The sequence below is a fragment of the Lampris incognitus genome, chromosome 1 (genome assembly GCF_029633865.1).
Source record: "Lampris incognitus isolate fLamInc1 chromosome 1, fLamInc1.hap2, whole genome shotgun sequence".
NCBI classification, from domain to species: Eukaryota; Metazoa; Chordata; class Actinopteri; order Lampriformes; family Lampridae; genus Lampris; species Lampris incognitus.
Window position 1 is genome coordinate 127,012,491 of NC_079211.1, and position 24,875 is coordinate 127,037,365.

Below are 24,875 nucleotides of genomic sequence, written 5' to 3' on the forward strand. Positions count from 1 at the left end.
AAAGCGTTCTCATGCCTCTGATTGGCTAGCCCTAACCTTAACCAGTTAGAAGCATAGTTTGCTGGTTGACATAAAACGCATCACTACAGGTGCTCCAGCATGGGAATGTCACCCCAGACACCAGATTTAAAACCTCCGGTATACTGCGAAATATAGAGACTTACCTGGCCGTGATGGGCTTCATCAGCATTGCGTGAACTCATTTGGCAAGGGTTTGAATATAACGGACATTCATTTATATATAAAAGTCCCGCACTCTAGATTTTTTTTAAAAATGTGAAAATTGGAGAAGGAATGAAGGGTTTGGATTTGAGGTACCATATAATCTGCACATGAATATTCCAACCACTCGAATGTCTCAAACCAAAATGAGCACCATAGCCACCTTTCAAATTACACTACAGAGTATGAGGAGGACAGAACAATGGCAATGACAACTTTTTTCCATTGTAGATTAAGTGCAAACTGGTGGGGCAGTTTCTCGTCCACCGTCTGAAGGCTCCCAATGATCATTCATGACCACTATCACTGACACCTAACACTGACCTACAGTGATGTGTGTGTGTAACACATATAAATAATTTAGACTCTGTGTTTATGTCCAGGTTTAATCTAACATCTCTCGTGAGTGAGCCAAGTTTTTTAAATTGACTAGTGTTATCAGCTCAGCTAGTAGCCTAAAGTTTTGTTTTATAGAAGCTATGGTAACTTAGCTGTCGATGTATGACGTGATCAGAACAAAAGCTGGATTGGGCATAAAACTTTCCTTGGGTGTTATCCCTGTTTGTAGGACTACCATACTGATAAAATATAAAACTTTTTGGCTATATAACATGAGACAAGGCTGGTTTGGTGTTGCTAGCCAAGAGGAGGCACCGCTAAGCTATCATTGCTAACGATTCAGTGCAATGCAAAGTACGTTAGCTGTATGCTCTGCTCATACCATGTTCACATAACTTGGAACTCAAAGACATTTACACGCCTTGTTTTCCTGGCTTAGCATGAGAGGATGTTTGTACTTCAGCTTCAACCCCTTTACCATTAAAAACAAAATCTGTGAATATCCATTTTATCCTCACGCTGACTTGACTATCTGAGCTAGCGTTTGTCATAGTAACCCTGACAGAGACCTGTCAGCCAATAAGACATGAGTATTTCTACATATTTTCCTGTAAACCCTTTCTGATTGGTCTTGCCTAATACGTTCAGTGAAGATAAAATACAACATTTCGTTCATTGGAGATACAACATTTCAACAGTGCTTCTTTTACTGACATATAGTTACATAGTGCAAAACTGTTCAAAGTAGAGAATTATTCGGGGCTAAACACAAAATCTTCGAGGCTGCAGCCCCAAATGTCCAGGCCAGGTGACACTTCTGCTGTCCAGTTACAGATTTAACAGACTGGTCCTGTAACTGAATGAAGTGAGACTGTTAGCATCACTAGCTGTACCCAGTTTGTACCCTGATGGTTGATGTTAGTTGACATTGCATGCTATAGACAAATTGCAAGGGATTCAGTGTAAAGCAAATTGGCCCATTAGTCTTACTCGGCTAAAACTCTTGTCATCGATTTCATGATTTCTTGCACGATTGCCTTATTTCCTTCTTGAAAAATCACCCTCACCAATGTGAGGGTGATCTGTCCTTTTCAAATGGAGCCTTTAATGTTAAAGGCTGCATTTATCCGGTGAAATTGGCAACTCCTTTTTATCAACTCCTTTTTATTATTTAAAACAAGGCTATCACCATGCATTTACATGCATAGTAAAAAAATTTCCATCAGCATTTCAAGGCACCAGCACATTGACAGGAACACATGCAGTGCAAACATGCTGTCCGGCAAATGCCATTTGAGTCGTGTTTGACTGCAGCTGAATAAAGTTCCCTTTGTCATGATCCTTCTTTTTATCTTATTTTTTTATTCTTATTTTTTTGGTGTGCACCACAGCCTGGAGATAAGAAACTGGCCCGCAGTGCTCAGATGTACCACTATCAACACCAGAAGCAACAGATGCTTTCCTTGGAAAGGTGAGTAACTAACCCCAACACTCTGACCTTCTCTGTTTGGCCGATGCCCCCAAAGTCGTGGGTTCACCTTTTCTCATGTACCCTCAGGGCCGCTGCTAGCCATTTGGGTGCACTAGGCAAATTGCTTTGTGGTGCCCCCGCCGTGTGGTGGTGCACAAACTACCAGCCACACCCCCACCCCCACAAACCCCCCAGGGGAGGGAAAAACACCACATATTTGTATAAATATTTGTATTGGTAAGATAATATGGCACAGAAATATTTGAAAGTGCAATCTTGTTCAATAAATACAAAGAAAGAAATATATGTAATTATCAACGTTGCAACTGTGGTTAAAACTAAATAAATATAAATAAATACAAATAAGAAAAACAGAACTGTTTAAGTATTCACACAAAGCAGAAGAAAAGTTACACAACTTCACAAACACTGCAAAAGACAGTATATATTGCACTACAGAACAGGCATTTCCAGCAGTTGCAGGAAGCTCTTCACAAACTTTGTAAAGTCAGTATATATTGCACTATAGAACAGTTAAAACAACAACAACACACACTCACACACAAGTGCAACCTTCTTCATTAACATAAACCAAAAAATTATATTTACATTATCAATGTTGCTACTGTTGATAAAATTAAATTAATATAAATACAAATAAGAAAACAACTATACAATTAGTCACACAAAACATAAGTTACAAAGCTTCAAAAAACACTGCAAAAGACAGTAGGCCTATATATTGCACGACAGAACAGGCATTCTCAGCAGTTGCAGGAGGCGCTACAGACACACACGTCTGCATTTCCTGGCTGCAAAATCGTTAATTAACTCATCATATGACAGCTTCTGAGCGAGTTCTGCATTGATGCTGATGACAGCAAGACCGCTTAGACCAGCGGTCGGGAACCTATGGCTCGCGAGCCATATATGGCTCTTCCGGTGACGGCATATGGCTCCCAGACAATTTTGAGTTGAAAATTATTTTTTTTTTCAAAAAAATCAGTTTGGAACTGATTTTAAAATACTTGTGATATTTCTTAATAATACTGTGTCATTTTAAAGTAAACAGAAATTAGTTTTGAAGATAAATTTCACGGGTCACGGGTCACCCGTGGGTCAGGTCGGGAACCAATGGCTCGCGAGCATATCCGGGTCATTGTAAAGGTGAAGAAATCAATTTTATCAGATAGCCAACTAGTTTATCCGCTTCAACCCTTGTAACGGAAAAGATGGCGAAAAGAAAAAAAGACGATGATTACCGTGCATTCCAGGCTGCGTGGACAGAGGAATTTGCATTTGTGGAGAGAGCAGGATCTGCGGTATGTCTAATATGCAATGATAAAATTGCATCGATGAAACGGTCAAATATAAAGCGGCACTTCGATACGCACCATGCTTCATTTGCATCGAAATATCCAGCGGGGGACAGCAGGAAAAGGGCATGCGAGGAGCTACAGCGGAGAGTGCAGACGAGTCAGCAGCAACTACGTGTGTGGACCAAGCAAGGTGACGGGAATTCCGCTAGCTTTGCGGGGGCTTTGGCAATAGTAAGGAATGGAAAGTCATTCACAGATGGCGAGTATGCCAAAACATTCATGCTTGATGTGGCCAATGAACTGTTTGATGACTTCCCACGATCGTAGCATCATGATGGCAAATCAAGTCGAGGAAACACAAATTAAGGACATAAACGCCGGGACATACTTTTCTCTCGCGTTAGATGAGTCAACAGACGTTAGCCATCTATCTCAGTGCAATATCATTGCCAGGTATCCTGCAGGTGACACACTGCGTGAGGAAAGCTTGGCTGTTTTGCCAATGAAAGGGACAACAAGAGGAGAGGATTTATTCATGTCTTTCATGGAGTTTGCTAAAGAAAAAAAACTACCGATGGATAAACTTATTTCTGTCTGTACTGATGGTGCACCCTGTATGTTGGGGAAGAACAAAGGATTTGTAGCGCTTCTCCGTGAACATGAAAAGAGAGCCATCCTAAGTTTTCATTGCATCCTGCACCAGGAGGCGCTTTGCGCTCAGACGTGTGGCCAGGAGCTTGGCGAGGTGATGTCTCTGGTCATTCGAGTGGTCAACTTTATTGTTGCCCGAGCTTTAAATGATCGCCAGTTTAAAGCTCTGTTAGAAGAAGTTGGGAATCATTATCCCGGTCTGCTTTTACACAGCAACGTGCGTTGGTTGTCAAGGGGGAAGGTGCTCAGCCGTTTTGCAGCTTGCCTGAGTGAAATCCGGACTTTTCTTGAAATGAAAGCCGTCAAGCATCCTGAGCTAGACAACACTGACTGGCTCCTGCAGTTTCACTATCTCGTGGACATAACTGGCCATCTGAACCAGCTCAATGTGAAAATGCAAGGTATTGGAAATACAATCTCATCCCTTCAACAAGCAGTGTTTGCATTTGAAAGCAAGCTGGAAGTCTTTCTCAGGGACATTGAAACAGGTCGTCTTCTGCACTTTGAAAGACTGCAACAATTTAGAGATGCATGCTTAGCAAGTGACTCCACTCAACATCTGGATCTCCAGCAGCTAGCTGGCTTTACGTTCAATCTCCTGCAGTCATTCAAAGCACGTTTTGGAGAATTTCGTGCGCGCACTGGTCTTTTCAAGTTCATCACTCATCCACATGAGTGTGCAGTGGACAAAATCGACCTGACATGCATCCCCGGGGTCTCTATCGGAGACTTTGAGCTGGAAGTTGCTGACCTGAAGGCATCAGACATGTGGATGAGTAAGTTCAAGTCACTTAATGGAGAGTTGGAAAGTCTTGCGCGACAGCGAGCAGAGCTGGCGAGGGAACACAAGTGGACAGAAATTAAAAATCTTCAACCTGAAGACCAGCTGATTCTTAAAACTTGGAACGAGCTTCCTGTGACATACCACACAATGCAGCGTGTGAGTATTGCCGTATTGACCATGTTTGGCTCTACATATGCATGTGAACAGTCTTTCTCGCATATGAGGAACATTAAGACCAACCTACGCTCACGTTTAACTGATGGAAGCCTCAACGCCTGCATGAAGCTCAACCTCACCACGTATGAACCAGACTACAAGGCCATCAGCAAAACCATGCAGCACCAGAAGTCGCGTTAAAAGTAAGACATATTTAATTTATTATACGTTAAAAATACTATATGGCTCTCAATGAAATATATTTAGAAATATTTGGCTTTTATGGCTCTTCCAGTCAGAAAGGTTCCCGACCCCTGGCTTAGACATTCCTGTCCCATTGATGAACGCAGGTATGTTTTTAATGAGCTTAAGTTTTGAAAAACTTCGCTCAGCAGAGGCAACTGTAACTGGGAGGGTTAACGCAATGCGTAGAGAAATCCAGAAATTTGGATAGACCTCTTGAAGTTGGATGTCATGAAGAAATGTCAGCATCCCTGACAAAGAAATTGGTTTTACACAGCCAATTAGCAATCTCTCAACGCTGGTCCATCTGTCATGTCAGATCTGATTACAAGTAGCCTACGATGTCCACAAGTTATTCCCGTGTTAAGAGGCTACAATCTGATCCTCTCAAATGGCCTTACACGATCATAATGGGTCTTGCAAACACCATGTTTTGAAATAAATGTGGTGAACTTGGGTAAACGCTTTGCTAAAGACGGGTTGGATCTGGCATGCTAATGATTGGTTTGAAGCAAGGGGTATTGACACGTGATGAGTAGGCTAACTATCAAGGAGAAGAACGTATTCATGTATTTCAGAATAAACCGTCATCTACTGCTGAAAATCTGCACCTAGTAACGTAACTACTAGCTCCCCTTAAATATGTGCCCCCTAAACAATGCTGGTAACGTTAAAGATTATGAGATGTTTGCTTGCAGCTAACGTTATAAGATCTTTAGCTTGCTAACTTTACCTGCTGGTTGCCTCAAGATGTTTCCTACTGTTAGGCTATGTATGTTATGCATTCCAAGGCTAACATTTAAGCACTTTACAGTATTTTAAGAATTAACATTTCTAAAACATACCTGCAAGTGATGCACGAGCGTCATCCCGCTGCTTCTTCTTTTTTCGCTTCTTTGCTCCCGACTGCTGTTGCCTGTCTGAAGCCATGGTGTGTAGCTAACGTTTAAGTTAGCGCCAGGCTTGAGTTTGTTAGGCGCAATCGCACAGACCCTAGGAAGAAGGAGGAGGGGGGCACCATAATTAATTTTATTATTTCGAGGAAATATATATATATCTTTGTATTACCTATGTGACCCTATTCTTCTGTCTGTCAGCCCAAACACCCCTTGAACAGTCTCTGAGTTGTGTTATTTTTTTAAATAATTAATCATTATGAAAATTATAAATAAATAAATAATTCTGGTGCCCCCTCCGGCAGTTGGTGCCCTACGCACAGTGCGTGATGTGCGTTATGCGAGCGGCGGCCCTGCGTGCCCTCATCAGGGTTAATTTTAACCCCAGTTTGATTTTTGATTTTTTGATTTTACATGTCCACCTACAGACACAGGGACCAGTCAAAGGTTCCTGACTCAGGGGCGACGTCGGATGAGGAGAACGAGGATGGAGACTTCACCGTCTACGAGTGCCCTGGACTGGCCCCTGTGAGTAACTGTCAGATTGGTGAAGGGTTTTTAAAAAAAGCAAGACTTCTACCTTATTTTAAAAATAAAATATACGTCTTTGTTTACTAGGAAGTCACACAATAGGTCGTTATTTAAGTTATCTGCCGTCTTAAAAACCTCATTCATAACATGGTCATGTTGTTTTGAGGATAGAATCACCTGTTTTGTTTCTTGTTTTTGTGGAAATGTTGATTTTTGAAGAATTTTGGGTCAGAAGATCCCTCATAAAGTGAAGGTGTAATGCGTGGAGTGAATCCCTTCATCTTGAGTCTAATCTGATGTTATTGATTGTGAAGCGTTGCTTTAAAGTTGAGATCTTTATTCCAAAATGAACAATCCACTTCTGAAAATTTTACACCTGCTCTGATAAAATTATGGCTACTTTGAAGGTAAAATATATTTAATTTTGATATTATTTGCTGTTTTGAGACCTCCTTTTCAAAAAATAAATAAAAATATATGTTTCGCTATGTGATCAAGTGTGGGTTACAGGTTTGTTTAATCTATCAACCATTGAACTAGAGCTTCGTAACTTCAACGTGATGTTGATACATCATGATCTGACACTAGATTTGTTGTGTGGTTTTGGTTCTGGTAATATGGTGATATACACTACCGTTCAAAAGTTTGGGATCACCCAAACAATTTTGTGTTTTCCATGAAAAGTCACACTTATTCACCACCATATGTTGTGAAATGAATAGAAAATAGAGTCAAGACATTGACAAGGTTAGAAATAATGATTTGTATTTGAAATAAGATTTTTTTTACATCAAACTTTGCTTTCGTCAAAGAATCCTCCATTTGCAGCAATTACAGCATTGCAGACCTTTGGCATTCTAGCTGTTAATTTGTTGAGGTAATCTGGAGAAATTGCACCCCACGCTTCCAGAAGCAGCTCCCACAAGTTGGATTGGTTGGATGGGCACTTCTTTGAGCAGATTGAGTTTCTGGAGCATCACATTTGTGGGGTCAATTAAACGCTCAAAATGGCCAGAAAAAGAGAACTTTCATCTGAAACTCGACAGTCTATTCTTGTTCTTAGAAATGAAGGCTATTCCATGCGAGAAATTGCTAAGAAATTGAAGATTTCCTACACCGGTGTGTACTACTCCCTTCAGAGGACAGCACAAACAGGCTCTAACCAGAGTAGAAAAAGAAGTGGGAGGCCGCGTTGCACAACTGAGCAAGAAGATAAGTACATTAGAGTCTCTAGTTTGAGAAACAGACGCCTCACAGGTCCCCAACTGGCATCTTCATTAAATAGTACCTGTTAGAGCCTGTTTGTGCTGTCCTCTGAAGGGAGTAGTACACACCGGTGTAGGAAATCTTCAATTTCTTAGCAATTTCTCGCATGGAATAGCCTTCATTTCTAAGAACAAGAATAGACTGTCGAGTTTCAGATGAAAGTTCTCTTTTTCTGGCCATTTTGAGCGTTTAATTGACCCCACAAATGTGATGCTCCAGAAACTCAATCTGCTCAAAGAAGTGCCCATCCAACCAATCCAACTTGTGGGAGCTGCTTCTGGAAGCGTGGGGTGCAATTTCTCCAGATTACCTCAACAAATTAACAGCTAGAATGCCAAAGGTCTGCAATGCTGTAATTGCTGCAAATGGAGGATTCTTTGACGAAAGCAAAGTTTGATGTAAAAAAAATCTTATTTCAAATACAAATCATTATTTCTAACCTTGTCAATGTCTTGACTCTATTTTCTATTCATTTCACAACATATGGTGGTGAATAAGTGTGACTTTTCATGGAAAACACAAAATTGTTTGGGTGATCCCAAACTTTTGAACGGTAGTGTAACTTAAATGTTGTCATTCCCTGGTCTTAAAGGCTGCATTACAGTAAAGCGAAACAATTTTCTGAACTTATGCAACTGTTTTAGTGAAATGAACAATAAATGTCTCTGCCATCATATCCACATTACTAATGATCATTTATCAACATTTTCTTGTGTATAAATATCTTATGAAAGCACTGATAGCCATTCCCAAAATATATTGTCACATTAGCGATATTGAGGTCAAAAGTATCTATCATTGGCATCCGGGTAGCATGGCGGTCTATTTCTGTTGCCTTCCGACATGGGGAATGCTGGTTCGAATCCCCGTGTTACCTCCAGCTTGGTCGGGCGTCCCTACAGACACAATTGGACATGTGGGTGGGAAGCCGGATGTGGGTATGCATCCTGATCACTGCACTAGTGCCTCCTCTGGTCAGTCGGGGCGCCTGTTCGGGTGGGGGGTGGGGGGTGGGGTAGTGTGATCCTACCATGTGCTACGTCCCCCTGACGAAACTCCTCACTGTCAGATGAAAAGAAGCAGCTGGCGACTTCACATATATCGGAGGAGGCATGTGGTAGTCTTCAGCCCTCCCCGGATCGGCGGAGGGGGGGGAGCAACAACCGGGATGGCTCGGAAGAGTGGGGTAATTGGCCAGATACAAAAAAATCACAAAAAAAAGTATCATCAAAAATACGGTGATATTTGATTTTGTCAGTGTTACCAGGCTCTGCATTGAGCATCAGGAATTTAACACAATGAATAAATTGTGTTAAACAGGGGCCATCATTATGATTATTTGTTTTTTTCATACATTATGTAATAGACATTAAATGACTCTGACTCTCTCTCTCTCTCTCTCTCTCTCTCTCTCTCTCACTCTCTCACTGTTTGTCCTCAGACGGGGGAAATGGAGGTGAGGAACCCTTTGTTTGACGACTCCACGCTCTATCTGCAGAGGTCTCGCAAGTGACCAGGACATTGTGACTTTCACAAACACATTGCAAAGATAGAAATGTTCTCACTCACACACACACATACACAAACACAACACACACAGTTCAGGTTTGTCTAACCCCTCTGAGCAGCCCTCACACAACACACACATATCACCTAGCCTGGGGCACATGTCTGTGTGAAAACAGGATGTGGTTAAGATGGAGCATGCAAGGAGGAAGTGGAGGTGTTAGGTGCCCTTGATATTAGATGACGTCGCTGGACTGAGCGATGCAGCGGGGCGTATCTCCTTTCAGAGAGGGAGTTTGAGATCCAGGGACCAACGTCTGCCGTTCTCACGGTGGCTTCATTTCCTGCTCCCCTGATTACAGCCGCATCTTTTCGCTTGTCTTTATCTGTTCTCTCGATGCTACTTTTTAGTAGACCGCTTTCACTAAATGGCATTCTGCCATAACAAACAGTGGCGTTTAAAAGCGTACATGTAGACAGCGATGTTAAGACAAGATCTGAATCATGTGGCTGGACTCTGGAACAGTGAAGAGTAACAGGAAGGGCATAGTGCAACTGTTTTGCCAATGAAACCAGAGTTATTATACTTTTTCAGTATGCATCCATAGATTGTATATTATTGTTGTTGTTATTATTATTATTATTATTATTATTATTACACCTGGAATTAAAGCCTTTTTTTAATATGAATTTTACCACTTCATTTTGATGTAGTGTTCAGCAGAATCACCATTGAAAACAGAAAACCAGTCGTTGCAGAAAATGTACTACGAATGGAAACCAATGACTGTTGTGTAAGAGTGCAAAATGCCCTTTATAATTTGAGGTTGCCACTGCATTAAAATCCAACTTGCACATTTCAAAACACCTGAAGCCAACTAAAGAGATTCTAATTAAATTGTTTTAACAAAGATTTCAGTGAAAATGCTTGTGTTGCATTAGTGTGTCAGTGTGCAGACATACAATGACAACAAAGGACACATAAAAAAAAGGTTTCAGAGCTTATATGGTTCACATGTGGAAAGTGACATATGAGCCTAAAAATATGGGCCTGAAATATACACTAGAGCACAATGAAGTGCATATTTAAGAAGTGGAGGAAATATGGCGCCGCTAGGACCTCTCAAGATGTGGTCTTCCCTCCCAAGACTGTCAAATGTGCAAGTAAATGAGAGAAGCTACTGAATGACTACTGCGGCATTACAGTTACTGCAGGAATGCGTAGTAGAGTTTTGACCACAGGGTGCAAATATCAAATAAGTCTGTGGAGCTTCATCTCAGTGGTGTCAAAGTGCAGTAAGAACGTACAATGGACTGTCACTGCAGATTTGAAAACATTTCAGCTTCTTCGGTTCTGACGTCATGTGGAGAAATCTGGCTTTCATTTTGTAGAGGCCACTCCACCAGGTGAATGAGGGGTTAGGTGAGGACACACATTCAAAAGGCAGCCTTTCAAACGTGTCATACAGGAGGGGATGATACCGAGAGGGGCAAAAGGGGCCTTTTCAACGGCTGTCCTCATCTAGGTCCTCATTCACCAAAAAGGGAATGTTTTCTCTAAAAAATATAAGCCGAATTTCCTCGCATGATGTCAGTACTGAAGAAGCCAGTGGGATGAAGGGTTAAACGTTTCCAAATCTATAGCGACAGTCAGTGTATGTTCTTACTTTCCCCATTGACAGGGTATCACACATAATAGTTTGTATTTCCTGTATTGTTCTGAGTATAGGGATGGCAAGGAAATGGCTGCTGCTCACTTACAACATCCAGATTTATTTTATTTCAGCTAGGAGATGTAATCAGCCTCTCAAAACCAAAGTTGAACATTATGGTCTTAATTCAAAAAATATAAATTTCACTGCTTTACCCGAAGACCAAAGAGCGTCATGCTGTGGTGCAGTTTGCTAAATCCACCAAACAGGTACCTCAGTCAGGATTAAGGGTTAAAGGTGTAGTTTCGGATGCCGATACCTTTTGGGAAGTAGGAAAAGTCTGCTTCACTTGTGTCAAAAACAAAAATATCATACCGAGCAACGAAAAAATACAACTTCAACTTCAGTCCAAAGTGGACAGACGACCAGGATGGGGAAAAGGACAATTAGATCTCAGAATGACTCGGTAGGCCCTCAGGCTTCAAACCTATATATACACCATGTGAACTGACCTAAAGAATGGTGTACATTGGCCCCCTCTGTCACACTTACACAACCAAAGTCGTAGCTTTCCATTTTAAACACACCATCAGAAATAAGTAGCTGATTTTTTTTAACCTTGATTTTTGTTTTGTAATTACTATATGCAAATGAAAGTGAAAACCGTTTTTATTGAATTTTATTTTAGGCCACAGATATCTATCAATTTGCTGACTGAACATTTTGGTTTTAGTTTGGGGCCATGAAAAAAACATTATTTTAACATGATTTCTGTGCCACATCTTACAAGCTGCGCTGTGATCCATAACAGTATGTTACGTAGCCATTGTGTTCTCAGTCCTATTCCTCTATGCATGAGTTAATGATGCTGTGTAATGGACAAATGGAGCTCAATATGCATTAACAGTTCTTACAAGTTTCTTGTGCAAACTTGTGCGTACTATACACACACATATATATATATATATATATATATATATATATATATATATATTTACTGTATATACATATAAATAACTTGAATGATTTCAAAGGATTTTGAAACTTCTTTACCGAAAACTCTGAAACAGAGCAACCCCATTGTGTAAATAGGATATCTGACTAACATGGCTTGTCTCCATGGTTTGTGACCTTCTGTAAACAGCTGCTAAGGTGAACAGGGAACAAACTGCACCTGTCGCTTACTAATATGTTTCTAAATGTATTTCTCTAGATTTGCGTGCCGCGTCAGTTACATACTCAGTTTGCTCGTGTTGACTCGGTTTACGTGGGTTCCCGCACAAGTTTGAAATTATTGAGACAATTTCCTGGTTTTGAAAAAATGATTCGACATCTTAGACCCACTGTAATTTCATATTTTGCGATAATTTTATTTTGTAGTTATTGACTTTGACTGGCCGCTATACTGCAACCACCGATTACAATCTGGCAATTCTAGTGAAGGACACCAGAGTCTGGATTAATTATGACATTCCTAACAAGGAAAATGTTGAGAAACCCTGTATTTATAAGTGGCCTATTGCTGTTTTAACTCAGGAAAGCTGCTTTTCATGGCTCCTATATTAAAACCAACTCACGGTGTTTCAGCCTCTGAGTTCCCCCACAGGAATGGAGAATGTTACGCTGTAGTTGACCCACACAAACTGTAGACCCATGAATATAATTGTTTATAACCTTTAACAGCAAATGCTGGCAGTACTGTCATTTGAAGAGATCTGAAACTGTGCTTGGAAGACTGATCTTAAATCGTACTGAGCTTGTGGAACAAAGCGCACTGTCCCAAAGGAACAATGTCCCTCAAAGTAGAACTGATACATTGCTGGGATTAGAAATTTTCAGGAAACATCAAACTCGACATCTCTGCCTTTTTTTTCCTTCACAGATCTGCTTTCCTCTGAAGTTATGAGCTAAGAAAAATCAACTGTCTCTTGTTTTGCTCAATCTTTCTCAAATGAATGTGTCTCACGGAGAATCTCTTGAGAGTTTCTAACTAAGCTAGCTGTCCTTTGATAGAATCTGTTTGCAGAGTAAAATATATTAAGCATAGCAGTTTACTTGGAGACAAGTGACCTTCTTTTCCACCATAATGGTTATCTGGCATGCATGTGGGTATATCCGAGCTGGAAATGAAAGAAATAAATATTTATATGATCTGAAATAAATCATAGTCTGTGCTTTTTTTTCTTTTTGAAAAATAGCTACAAGAGCATAAGTAAATTTTTATTTATATAGCACTTTTAAAAACACAGTTACAAAGTGCTTTACACTCAATACAGAAAAACGAATGAATACATGAAATAAATTGAATTAATATAAAACATGGCATACGGCATAATAGACCAAGCTTAAAACGAACCAAAACAGAAGGCGGGAGTGGGGATCTATAAAAAGCTTGCCTGAAAAAATGGGTTTTTAGAAGCTGCTTAAAACAGTCCAAAGATTCACCAGAGGCTTGGGGCTAAAACTGCAAAGGCGTGGTCACCTTTTGTTTTGTTTTGCAGTTGGAGTGGGGAATGGATAAAAGTGACGTCAATTTTATTTGTATAGCCCAATATCACAAACTAGTATTAGCTAACTGGATAGCCAAGAAAGAGCCACTCCTCTGATTCCATATTTTTGTAGTTTTATTACTAATAAGTCATGGTCAAACATATCGAATGCTTTTTTTTTTTTTTAGATCCAACAATACTCCTACAGCATATTCTTTATTTTCTATAGCAGTTATCACTTCCACAAAATCAATGAGTGCAAATGATGTAGTCCTTTAGTTCTAAATCCATATTGTTGTTCACACAGTACGTTGTTTTGTGATAAAGTCATCGAACCTTGAATAGAATATTTTATCCAGTATTTTAGAGAATTGTGAAAGCAAAGAAACAGGTCTGTAATTTGACAGTGTGTGTCTATCTCCAGCCTTACAGTATATATGGGTATGACTTTAGCGTTTTCATTTTACATGGAAAAACACCAGTTTTCAGAGATTAACTTCATATAAATGTAAGAGGTTTTGCCACACACTCAGCACAGGAGAGTGTGCTGAGAAGGTGGAAGGAGTACTATGAGGGGCTGATGAATGAAGAAAATGAGAGAGACAGAAGGTTGGATGATGTAGGGATAGTGAATCAGGAAGTGCAGTGGATTAGCAAGGAGGAAGTGAGGGCAGCTATGAAGAGGATGAAGAGTGGATAGGCAGTTGGTCCTGATGACATACCTGTGGAAGCATGGAGATGTTTAGGAGAGATGGCAATGGGATTTTTAACTAGATTGCTTAACACAATCTTGGAAAGCTAGAGGATGCCTAAGGAGTGGAGAAGAAGCATACTTGTACCGATTTTTAAAAACAAGGGCGATGTGCAGAACTGTAGCAACTACAGAGGTATAAAGTTGATCAGCCACAGCATGAAGATATGGGAAAGAGTAATAGAAGCTAGGATAAGAGGAGAGGTGGCGATTAGCGAGCAGCAGTATGGTTTCATGCCATGAAAGAGCACCATAGATGCGATGTTTGCTTTGAGAATGTTGATGGAGAAGTATAGAGAAGGCCAGAAGGAGTTACATTGTGTCTTTGTAGATTTAGAGAAAACATATGTCAGGGTGCCGAAAGAGGAGGTGTGGTATTGTATGAGGAAGTCGGGAGTTGCAGAGAAGTATGTAGGAGTGGTGCAAGATATGTATGAGGGAAGTGTGACAATGGTGAGGTGTGCAGTTGGAATGACAGATGGGTTCAAGGTGGAGGTGGGATTACATCAAGGATCGGCTCAGAGCCCTTTCTTGTTTGCAATGGTGATGGACAGGTTGACGGACAAGATCAGGCAGGAGTCTCCGTGGGCAATGACGTTCGCAGATGACATTGTGATCTGTAGCGAGAGTAGGGTGCAGGTTGAGGAGAGCCTGGAGAGGTGGAGGTATGCACTGGAGAGAAGAGGAATGAAAGTCAGTAGGAGCAAGACAGAATACCTATGCATGAATGAGAGGGAGGACAGTGGAATGGTGAGGATGCAAGGAGTGGAGGTGACGAAGGCATATGAGTTTAAATACATGGGGTCAACTGTCCAAAGTAACAGGGAGTGCAGGAGAGCGGTGAAGAAGAGAGTGCAGGCAGGGTGGAGTGGGTGGAGAAGAGTGTCAAGAGTGATTTGCGACAGAAGGGTACCAGCAAGAGTTAAAGGGAAGGTTTACAAGATGGTTGTCAGACCAGCTTTGTTATATGGTTTCGAGACAGTGGCACTGACAAAAAGACAGGAGGCGGAGCTGAAGGTGGCAGAGTTGAAGATGCTAAGATTTTCACTGGGAGTGACAAGGAAGGACAGGATTAGGAATGATTATATTAGAGGGACCGCTCAAAATGGACAGTTTGGAGACAAAGCAAGAGCGGCAAGATTGAGATGACTTGGACATGTGTGGAGGAGAGATGCTGGGTCTATTGGGAGAAGGATGCTGAATATGGAGCTGCCAGGGAAGAGGAAAAGAGGAAGGCCAAAGAGGAGGTTTATGGATGTGGTGAGGGGAGACATGCAGGTGGCTGGTGTGACAGAGGAGGATGCAGAAGACAGGAAGAAATGGAAACAGACGATTCGCTGTGGCGACCCCTAACGGGAGCAGCCAAAAGTAGTAGTAGTAGTAGTTTTGCCACACACTCAATAATATATTTAACTAGTGACATTTCAATACCATTACAGTCTGTTGACTTCTTACTCTTAAATCTTTTGACAATGTCAATGATTTCTTTTTCATCTGTTCCCTTTAAAAACAAAGATTCTTTTATCTGTACATCTTTACTTGCCATATCATTTCTACAGCCAGTGCTTGCAATCTCCCCAGCCAAACCAGGACCAAAAAAGAAAAAGTCACTGAATTCATTAACAATTTAGGCCATATTGTTGATGGTTTTATTATTTTTGGTTAGGAAGTAATTTGGGTATTCGGTTTTCCCCTTTTTATTCTTAATATCATTCAATACCTTCCATTTATTTTTATGGGGTTTTTATTGTCCTATAGTAATTTGCTACAGTGATTCCTTTTGCTGCTTCTCATAATTTTTGTCAGTTAGTTTTTATGTCTTATATTTGTGCTCCGATTATTTTGTTCTCTTCTTTAAAAAGTCTTTATATAATACATTTTTCTACTTACATGAGTTTAATAATCTCTTAGTTAACCATGGCTTTTCAGCAATTTTCTGTTTTACTACGTTCTTAACTAGAGGACAGTTTTTTATTTTTTATGAAGAGCCGTTGTTATTGACAAACATGTGTCATAGGTTTCGTCTACATGTTCCATGTATACTTTATTCCAGTCTTGTACCATCAGATCGTTTTTAAAAGAATTAATTGTCCCTTCTCTTTTTTGTCTACTTATTTTATATGTTGTAACATCCTTATTTGCCCCTGTACAGCTCTGACTGACTGCAAACACTGGCGGACAGTCATTTGTGTCCTGGCATTGTACAGAATCTTCTCTGGAGTGCAGTATGATGAAAGTTCATTCAGCCAGTGATTTTATGATAGTGAGTCTTCTGATTTCCAATTTATAAGGATAATTTTCCCCCCACTGTGCTGGTAAGTATTACGAAATACTTCTTATGGTAAGTTACTGTTAGTATGTCAATGTCACCCAATAACCAAATCCTGGGATCATATGGTATTTTATACTCTATGATATGTGAAACAGTGGTTATGATGAACTTCTAAAACTCTTCCAGGTAAGGGCAACTCCAGAGCATATGGAGCAGATTGGCTTCAGTTATCTTACACCTCTGGCACATGGCAGATACACTCACCGGCTACTTTATTAGGCACACCTGTCCAACTGCTCGTTAACGCAAATTTCTAATCAGCCAATCACTTGGCAGCAACTCAATGCATTTAGGCATGTAGACATGGTCAAGACGATCTGCTGCAGTTCAAACCGAGCATCAGAATGGGGAAGAAAGGTGATTTAAGTGACTTTGAACGTGGCATGGTTGTTGGTGCCAGACGGGCTGGTCTGAGTATTTCAGAAATTGCTGATCTACTGGGATTTTCACGCACAACCATCTCTAGGGTTTACAGAGAATGGTCCGAAAAAGAGAAAATATCCAGTGAGCGGCAGTTCTGTGGGCGAAAATGCCTTGCTGATGCCAGAGGTCAGAGGAGAATGGCCAGACTGGTTCGAGCTGACAGAAAGGCAACAGTAACTCAAATAACCACTCATTACAACCGAGGTATGCAGAAGAGCATCTCTGAACGCACAACACGTCGAACCTTGAGGCAGATGGGCTACAGCAGCAGAAGACCACACCGGGTGCCACTCCTGTCCGCTAAGAACAGGAAACTGAGGCTACAATTCGCACAGGCTCACCAAAATTGGACAATAGAAGATTGGAAAAACGTTGCCTGGTCTGATGAGTCTCGATTTCTGCTGCGACATTCGGATGGTAGGGTCAGAATTTGGCGTCAACAACATGAAAGCATGGATCCATCCTGCCTTGTATCAACGGTTCAGGCTGGTGGTGGTGGTGTAATGGTGTGGGGGATCTTTTCTTGGCACACTTTGGGCCCCTTAGTACCAATTGAGCATAGTGTCAACACCACAGCCTACCTGAGTATTGTTGCTGACCATGTCCATCCCTTTATGACCACAGTGTTCCCATCTTCTGATGGCTACTTCCAGCAGGATAACGCGCCATGTCATAAAGCTCAAATCATCTCAGACTGGTTTCTTGAACATGACAATGAGTTCACTGTACTCAAATGGCCTCCACAGTCACCAGATCTCAATCCAATAGAGCACCTTTGGGATGTGGTGGACCGGGAGATTCGCATCATGGATGTGCAGCCGACAAATCTGCAGCAACTGCGTGATGCTATCATGTCAATATGGACCAAATTCTCTGAGAAATGTTTCCAGTACCTTGTTGAATCTATGCCACGAAGGATTAAGGCAGTTCTGAAGGCAAAAGGGGGTCCAACCCGGTACTAGCAAGGTGTACCTAATAAAGTGGCCAGTGAGTGTATATTCCCATCAATCCTGTGTAGCCTGTGTGGGGTGAGATATGTTCTGTGAAAAATACTACATTGCATTTGCCTATGTTTTGTAGAGACTAGAACTATCTGAGATCTTTCCAAAATATTTTGCCAATCGGGGTCATTGTAGTTGCATTCTAGGTCTGTCTCCCATTTGTGTTTAATACACAGCCTATCATAGATTGGTAGATTTCTAGAGTAGAATAAACGGTTCGGATAATGGATGGATATTTTATATTGAGGATATCAGCCCCCTAGTGGACGAGATTGGTATGTTAAGCAAGTGATCCTCTAAGGGTGATTCATTTGGAATAAATTGGAAATCTATAGAATTATCTTGGACCCAGTGTCTGATTTGAAGGAATTTAAAGAGATTGTGTCTTGGCAAATTAAATTTGGAAGATAATCATTGGAATGCTGGGGCCTATCCCAGCAGCCCAATGACTGCTGGGATAGGCCCCAGCATCCCCATGACCCTGAGAGCAGGATAAGCGGTTTGGATAATGGATGGAGATAATTGCTGAAATGTAAACAGTATATTGCCATTATGTCTCCAACAGTTTTAATCCCATTATTGATCCATTTCTTTAATGTTCCATCAGCTATAAGATTTTGAATGTTGGGGTTATCCCATAAAGGGGCTCTTTCTTCGTAATGTGATATCTATTCCCAAAATTGTGTGGGACTCCCGCCATGTCCCAAAGGTGTTCAAAATTATGGGGTTCTTTGTGACTGACGAGAGGCTTTTTTTTTTTTTACTATTTTCAGAGTAGTATTCAGCTCATGTTGTTCTATAGATAGCCATCTAACCTCACTGCCCTCAGCGTGAAACCAAATCCATATCGGCCAGAACTGAGATGCCAGATAGTAGCATCTGAAATTGGAAATGTTTAAACCACCTTTTGTATAAGGGGCCTGGAGAGTAGGGAGTTTTACTCTAGGGATTTTATCTTGCCATAAAAATGAGGTGATAGCTTTGTTAAGTTAATCGAAAAAGCTCTTGGGGACACTCAGAGGGATACAAATAAAAAGCGGCAAGTTAGTCCATCTCAGTGTCTGACTTAATTTTCTCCAAGAGATTCAAATAGTTGTCTTTGAGTACTTTGTCATGGTTTTTTCTAATGTTTATGCCAAGGTATTTAAAACCACAAGGACATACCTTCAGTGGTTCAGTGAGTGTTCTAATATTTAAGTCGTGTGTTTTAAAGGGCAGAACCTCACTCTCAGATCAATTTATTTTGTATCCTGAGGCTGCATTATATTCTTGTAGACATTGAAAAAGTGGGGGGCTGAATCAGCTCGGTCAGTTAGGTATGCTAAAACACTGTCCGCGTAAAGAGATTATTTTGTGCTCAGAAGTACCAAATTTGATACCAGAGATGGCTATATTGGCGATAGCAAGCGATTCGATGGCGATTGAAAATAACAATGGCGAGACATAACAGCCCTGCCGGACCCCTCTAGAGAGCACGAAAGCATCTGACAGGACCCATTAGTTAAGATTTGAGCCTTAGGGGCATTAAAATGCCAAAGAAAGATTAAGAACGAACCAGCGATCCAAATCCCCTTTAATTCGGGTCAGTAAAGGGGCAAAATTTGCTTTATAAAGATCCTCCATTTTTTGCTTTACTTTAACTCCCAAATATGTGAAACTGTGTTGGGCAATCTTAAAGGGTAGAGTATGCAAGGGATAATCTTTAGCGGCGGTATTAATAGGAAATATTTCACTTTTGCTCAAATTCAGTTTGTATCCTGATATCAGGCTAAACGATTGAAGAGTGGCGAGTATAGCAGGGACAGAGGTGGGCAAGCCAGAAACGTGTAAAAGGAGATCATCCGCGTAAAGCGAGACTTTCAGTTTCATGCCATTTCTTACTATGCCTGTAATATGGGGATTGGATTGGAGTGCTACTGAAAGGGGTTCAATGGCAATAGCAAATAACAAAGGACTTAAGGGGCAGCCCTGTCTTGTAGAGCGGAAAAGGCTAAAGTAGTCAGAGTTAATATTATTCATCCTGATTGAAGCATGTGGAGAAGAATAGAGTAACCGAATCCATGAAATAAAGTTTTTTCCGAAGCCAATTTCTTTTAAGTGAAGAAAAGATAATTCCACTCCACTCTATCGAACACCTTCTCGGCATCTAAAGATATCAAAGCCTCTTGAGTGTCAGAAGGCGGAGTATTGTAAATTACATTGAACAAACATCTAAGATTAGAGAATGAATGCCTATTTCGAATAAATCCTGTTTGATCTTGAGAAATTATAGAAGGGAGAACAGATTCAAGGCGTAGTGCTAGTAATTTGGATAACAATTTACAGTCAGCATTCAGTAAACTTATTGGGCGATAAGAGCAGCAAGCTAAGGGATCTTTGTCTTTTTTCAAGAGGAGAGAAATAGAGGCTTGATTAAGAGTTTGAGGAAGACGTCCAGCGACAAGTGATTCGTTAAACATATCTAATAGTAAAGGGGCCAGCTTGTGCCAAAACTTCTTATAAATTCATACGGAAAACCATCTGGGCCTGGGCACTTCCCATTTTGCAGAGATGTAGCAGCTGCGTGAAGTTCTGAAATAGTAATTGAATTCTCGAATACTTTCCCGTCTGATAGACCAATAGAGGGAATATCTAAATTTTCAAAGAAGGTATCATAATTAGGAGATGGACCTTGATCAGAAGAGTAAAGAGATACATAAAATTCCTTAAAAATATTATTAATTTCTAAAGGGTCAGTAGTTTTACCTGAATCTGTTTGGATCTGAGAAATGTGACGCGATGTAGCCATTTGGCGCAACTGGTGTGATAGTAGCTTGCTGGCCTTATCACCATGTTCATAGAACCGGGATCTCGACTGGAGCAAGAGCTCAGTAGTGCGATGAGTCATGAGGGCATCGTACTCAGCTTGTAAGGAGAGACGTTCCTTGTAAATATCTGGGGACTGGGAGGAAGCATACAAGTTATCAAGTTGAGAAATACTCTTTCCCAGCCTAGATAATTTTTCCTCTCTAACTTTTTTCTCATGTCTTGAATAAGAAATTATTACCCCCCCCTAATATATGCCTTTAATGTCTCCCATAGCAAAGAAGCAGACACATCAGGTGTTTTGTTTACACTCACAAAAAAAGTCAATCTGTTGTGAAACAAAGTTAACAAAGTTCTCATTCGATAGTAAGCGTGTATTAAGACGCCATGGTGAGTGCGTGTTGATTATGTTTTTAAAAAAAATGTTCACCGAGATTGGAGCATGGTCAGATATAACAATAGCATTGTGTTTACAGTCTGACACCAATGAAAGTAGTCTATTATCAACCAAGAAAAAGTCAATATGGATGAAAGTGTAATGCACATGGGAGAAGAAAGAATATTCCCTTTTAGAAGGGTTGAAAAAGCGCCAGGCATCAGAAACTGCAAACTCTTCCATGAAAGACTGGATTACTTTGGCGGATTTCGAAGGTGAGCAAACCTTAGAGGAGGAGCGGTCCAACTGAGGATTGAGCCAGCAATTAAAGTCACCTTCTAAAATCAAACAGTGCGAGGACATGTCAGGGAGAGTTGAGAAGAGACGTTTAAAAAAGGCCTCATCGTCATAATTTGGAGCATATACATTTGCCAAAATCAAGTGTGTTATGTATTTGGCCAGTAACAATAACAAATCTACCATTTGGATCAGAAATAACAGATGAATAAATAAATGGAACAGATTTGTGCATCAGAATGGCAACCCCCCCGTGATTTGCCCTGGAATGTAGAATGGTATATCTGACCCACCCATCCCCTTTTCAATCTGGCATGATCAGAAGCTTTAAGATGGGTTTCTTGTAAAAAGATCACCTGAGCACCAACAGTGTGAAGATGATGCAACACCTTGCTACGTTTTGTGGGGTTATTGAGTCCTTTACAGTTAAAACTAACGAATTTAATGCCCCCCCCATATGAAGGCACTTTTAAATTAGATGAGACATGACTAAGCATATGCAGTGCTATATACAAGGGCAGCGTGACAGTAGTAGAGCATAACACTGAAAACGAATGCCTGACTGATGGGGAAAAAGGGGAAAAAAGAAAAAAGAGGACCAAGAACAAAAATGGAAAAACAAAACCGAACCAAAACCAAAAGCCCTTCCACCCACCCACTGGCAGAAGCATCCCCCGAAGTGGGATGCGCGCAACTTGACCCCAAAAAACACACAAACTATCACTCCTCCTAGTAGCTCTGATAAAAACCCACCAAACACTACTCGGCGTTCACTAAGAAATGTGACATTTTAAGGAAACAATAAAAATATACAATAATAAACAGGCTTATAGCCTAATAATTTAAATATGTATGGTCTAAGCAGCTACATTTAACTATTCCACCCTAGAAAAAGTAGACAAGCAGCATGAATTTGCAGCGTCAAACAAGCTTAACATGAAAGTGACTCCTGTTGTTAAAACTTCAAAGTTGAAGTATTCATGCATAATTAAACAGCAAACGTGTATTCAAGTTTTAACTGTAAACAACAAGATTTTTTTTTAAAAAAGCAGCGAAAAGTGAACAGAAAACAGTGGTAACATCAGTCTCTAGCATAGACTGGTCTCTAACCGTAGGAAATCAACGTCACTGAAGCAAGGCACTATGGGAAATGTAGTCTCATCGCCTGGCAGTAGCGGCTAACCAACTAGCCAGTTAGCATGTCAGCTAAACTGCATCAGGATCAACAACTTTTTTAATGTTTTTCCCAACAAAATCTGATGCCAAAGCAGGGTCATCAAACCTGTGAGTTTGTCCGCTGGGTAAGGTAATGCGAGGCGTTGCCGGGTAGAGAAGACCAAACTTGATGTTTGGGCAAGAGTGGAGCTCCTTTTTCACTTTGGCAAAGGCGGCCCGTTTCTTGGCCACCGCTGGAGTGAAATCCGGGAAAATCGAAATCCTCCTGCCATTGTAGGAGAGAGGAGAGGCTTCCCTGGCGTGTCGCAGAATCTGGTTCCAAACTTGAAACAGGTTAACCCGAATAACAAGCGGACGTGGAGGTTCTCCATTTTTGGGCCTTGCACGGAGGATACGATGCAGTACAGGTTTGTCATCAAGTCCCAATAGGTCTTGCAAGAGCTGGGCAGTAAACTCGGTGGGTCGCTGGCCTTCCAGACCCTCAGACAGGCCCACCAGGCGTACATTATTCCATCTTGACCGCCCCTCCAGGTCCTCGCCTTTCTTGGAGAGAGATTCGACCAGGGTGTTAAGCGTGCTAACATTAGCTTGAAGGTTGGCTAGCCTGCTATTGTGGTCGTTAGCCGAGCGCTCGAGGTCAGTTATAGTCTCAGTCTGAGAGGCCAGTTTAACTTCGATTGACTCCAGAGCCGCCGTAATCTCTCCTTTGACAGCACCCGAGACGATGGAGTCAAATTTATTGATGATATCGGAGCGCATTTCGTCCATCATCTGCCTCATATTCATTGACAGGGCTTCATTAGCATCGAGCTGCTGCTGGGATTCTGGCTCAGGAGAAGGCCGAGGCTTGTTGCCGCGACCTGATTTGGGAGCGTCGGATTTCCCTCTATTTGCCATCATAGATCGTCCTCAGTCGGAAAAAAGGTCTCTTAAAGCAAGTAGCTGCAAACGTAAAGCTCGAAAAGCTACAAAAGTGTAAAATAGTGCAAAAAAGTATAAATTTAGTCACATTTCGGCGGAGCACCTGCAAAACACGTCCTACATCAAGCCTGCTCAGCAGCGCCCCCCGCAGGTTATTCTACCAGAATGGTGCCTGATAGGAAAAGGCCCTGCCACTGACTTCTTTTTAACTTGGGTACACACAGGGACCTAGTATATTGTGAGAGCGAAAAACTCAAGATGGAATGTACGGTTTAAGGAGATCAGACAGGTAACTTGGGGCAAGCCCATTTAGGATTTTATAAGTCAGCAGAAGCACCTTGAAGTCTGATCTAACATGGATAGGAAGCCAGTGAAGGGAGGCAAGAATTGGTGTAATATGGTCAAATTTCCTAGTTTTAGTTAGATTCTAGCTGCAAACATTCTGAACCATCTGAAGACTTTTAGTACTAGCATGTGGGAGACCTGAAAACAGCACATTAACGTAATCAAGTCTGGATGAAACAAATGCATGTATTAGAGTCTCTGCATCAGCCAAGGATGCTATGTAAGTGAAAAAAGGCAGTCTTAGTGATTTCTTCAATGTGCTTGTCAAAAGAAAGGCTGGGATCAAATGTAACACCAAGACTTTTGGCTGCCACACTTTGTGAAATCACAGAGTTGTTGATTGTTATCATATATATAGTATATACATACAGTGTACAAGCCTGTTTCATGCATCACGCACTCATCAGCTGCCAAGTTGGCTATACAACAAAGAAAAAAAACAGCGAATAAATGCTGTTGCCTCACACCATGCCCCTAGTTGTGGTGTATAGCAACCAATGGAAGGATAGGAAACATTTAAAAAGAAACATCAGGAACATTACAACCAATGAGAGAGGGCCTGGGGCTCGTTTTGAAAAAGTAAGGGCTTAAAGGGCCACGGCACTGTTGAAATAGCATACTTTTAAAATATAACAAAATAAAGTAACATCCAATGGGGTACTTTTCGTACATCATCGAGTGGGGTGGGTCCGGAGCACAGCCGAAAGAGAAGACTGGCTAAAAATAGAAATACAACATCCAATAACGGTCATCACATGTATATCATATATCAGCCAATGGAATCGGGGGGTCATTTACCAGGCATCAGTGACAAGAGAAGACAACTGTAAAGTGGACACTTACATTGGACTAACAGAGGGCCCTTTTAAAATTAGGTTTAACGCCCACATGAATAGCTTCGGGGATGAGCATGCAAGAAATGC

At 41.1% G+C, this 24,875-nt stretch overlaps 1 protein-coding gene across 1 annotated transcript in view; it reads left to right on the top strand.

Annotated features, from left to right (window-relative positions):
- Nucleotides 1–10,401, top strand: part of npdc1b (neural proliferation, differentiation and control, 1b) — a 111,353-nt gene extending 100,952 nt beyond the window's left edge. Inside the window, exons 7-9 of the mRNA XM_056276095.1 lie at nt 1,953–2,032; nt 6,510–6,609; nt 9,320–10,401. Coding sequence (XP_056132070.1) covers nt 1,953–2,032; nt 6,510–6,609; nt 9,320–9,391 — 252 coding nt within the window. The 3' untranslated portion in view covers nt 9,392–10,401. The remainder of the gene's footprint in view (nt 1–1,952; nt 2,033–6,509; nt 6,610–9,319) is intronic.
- The last annotated feature ends 14,474 nt before the right edge of the window (nt 10,402–24,875 follow it).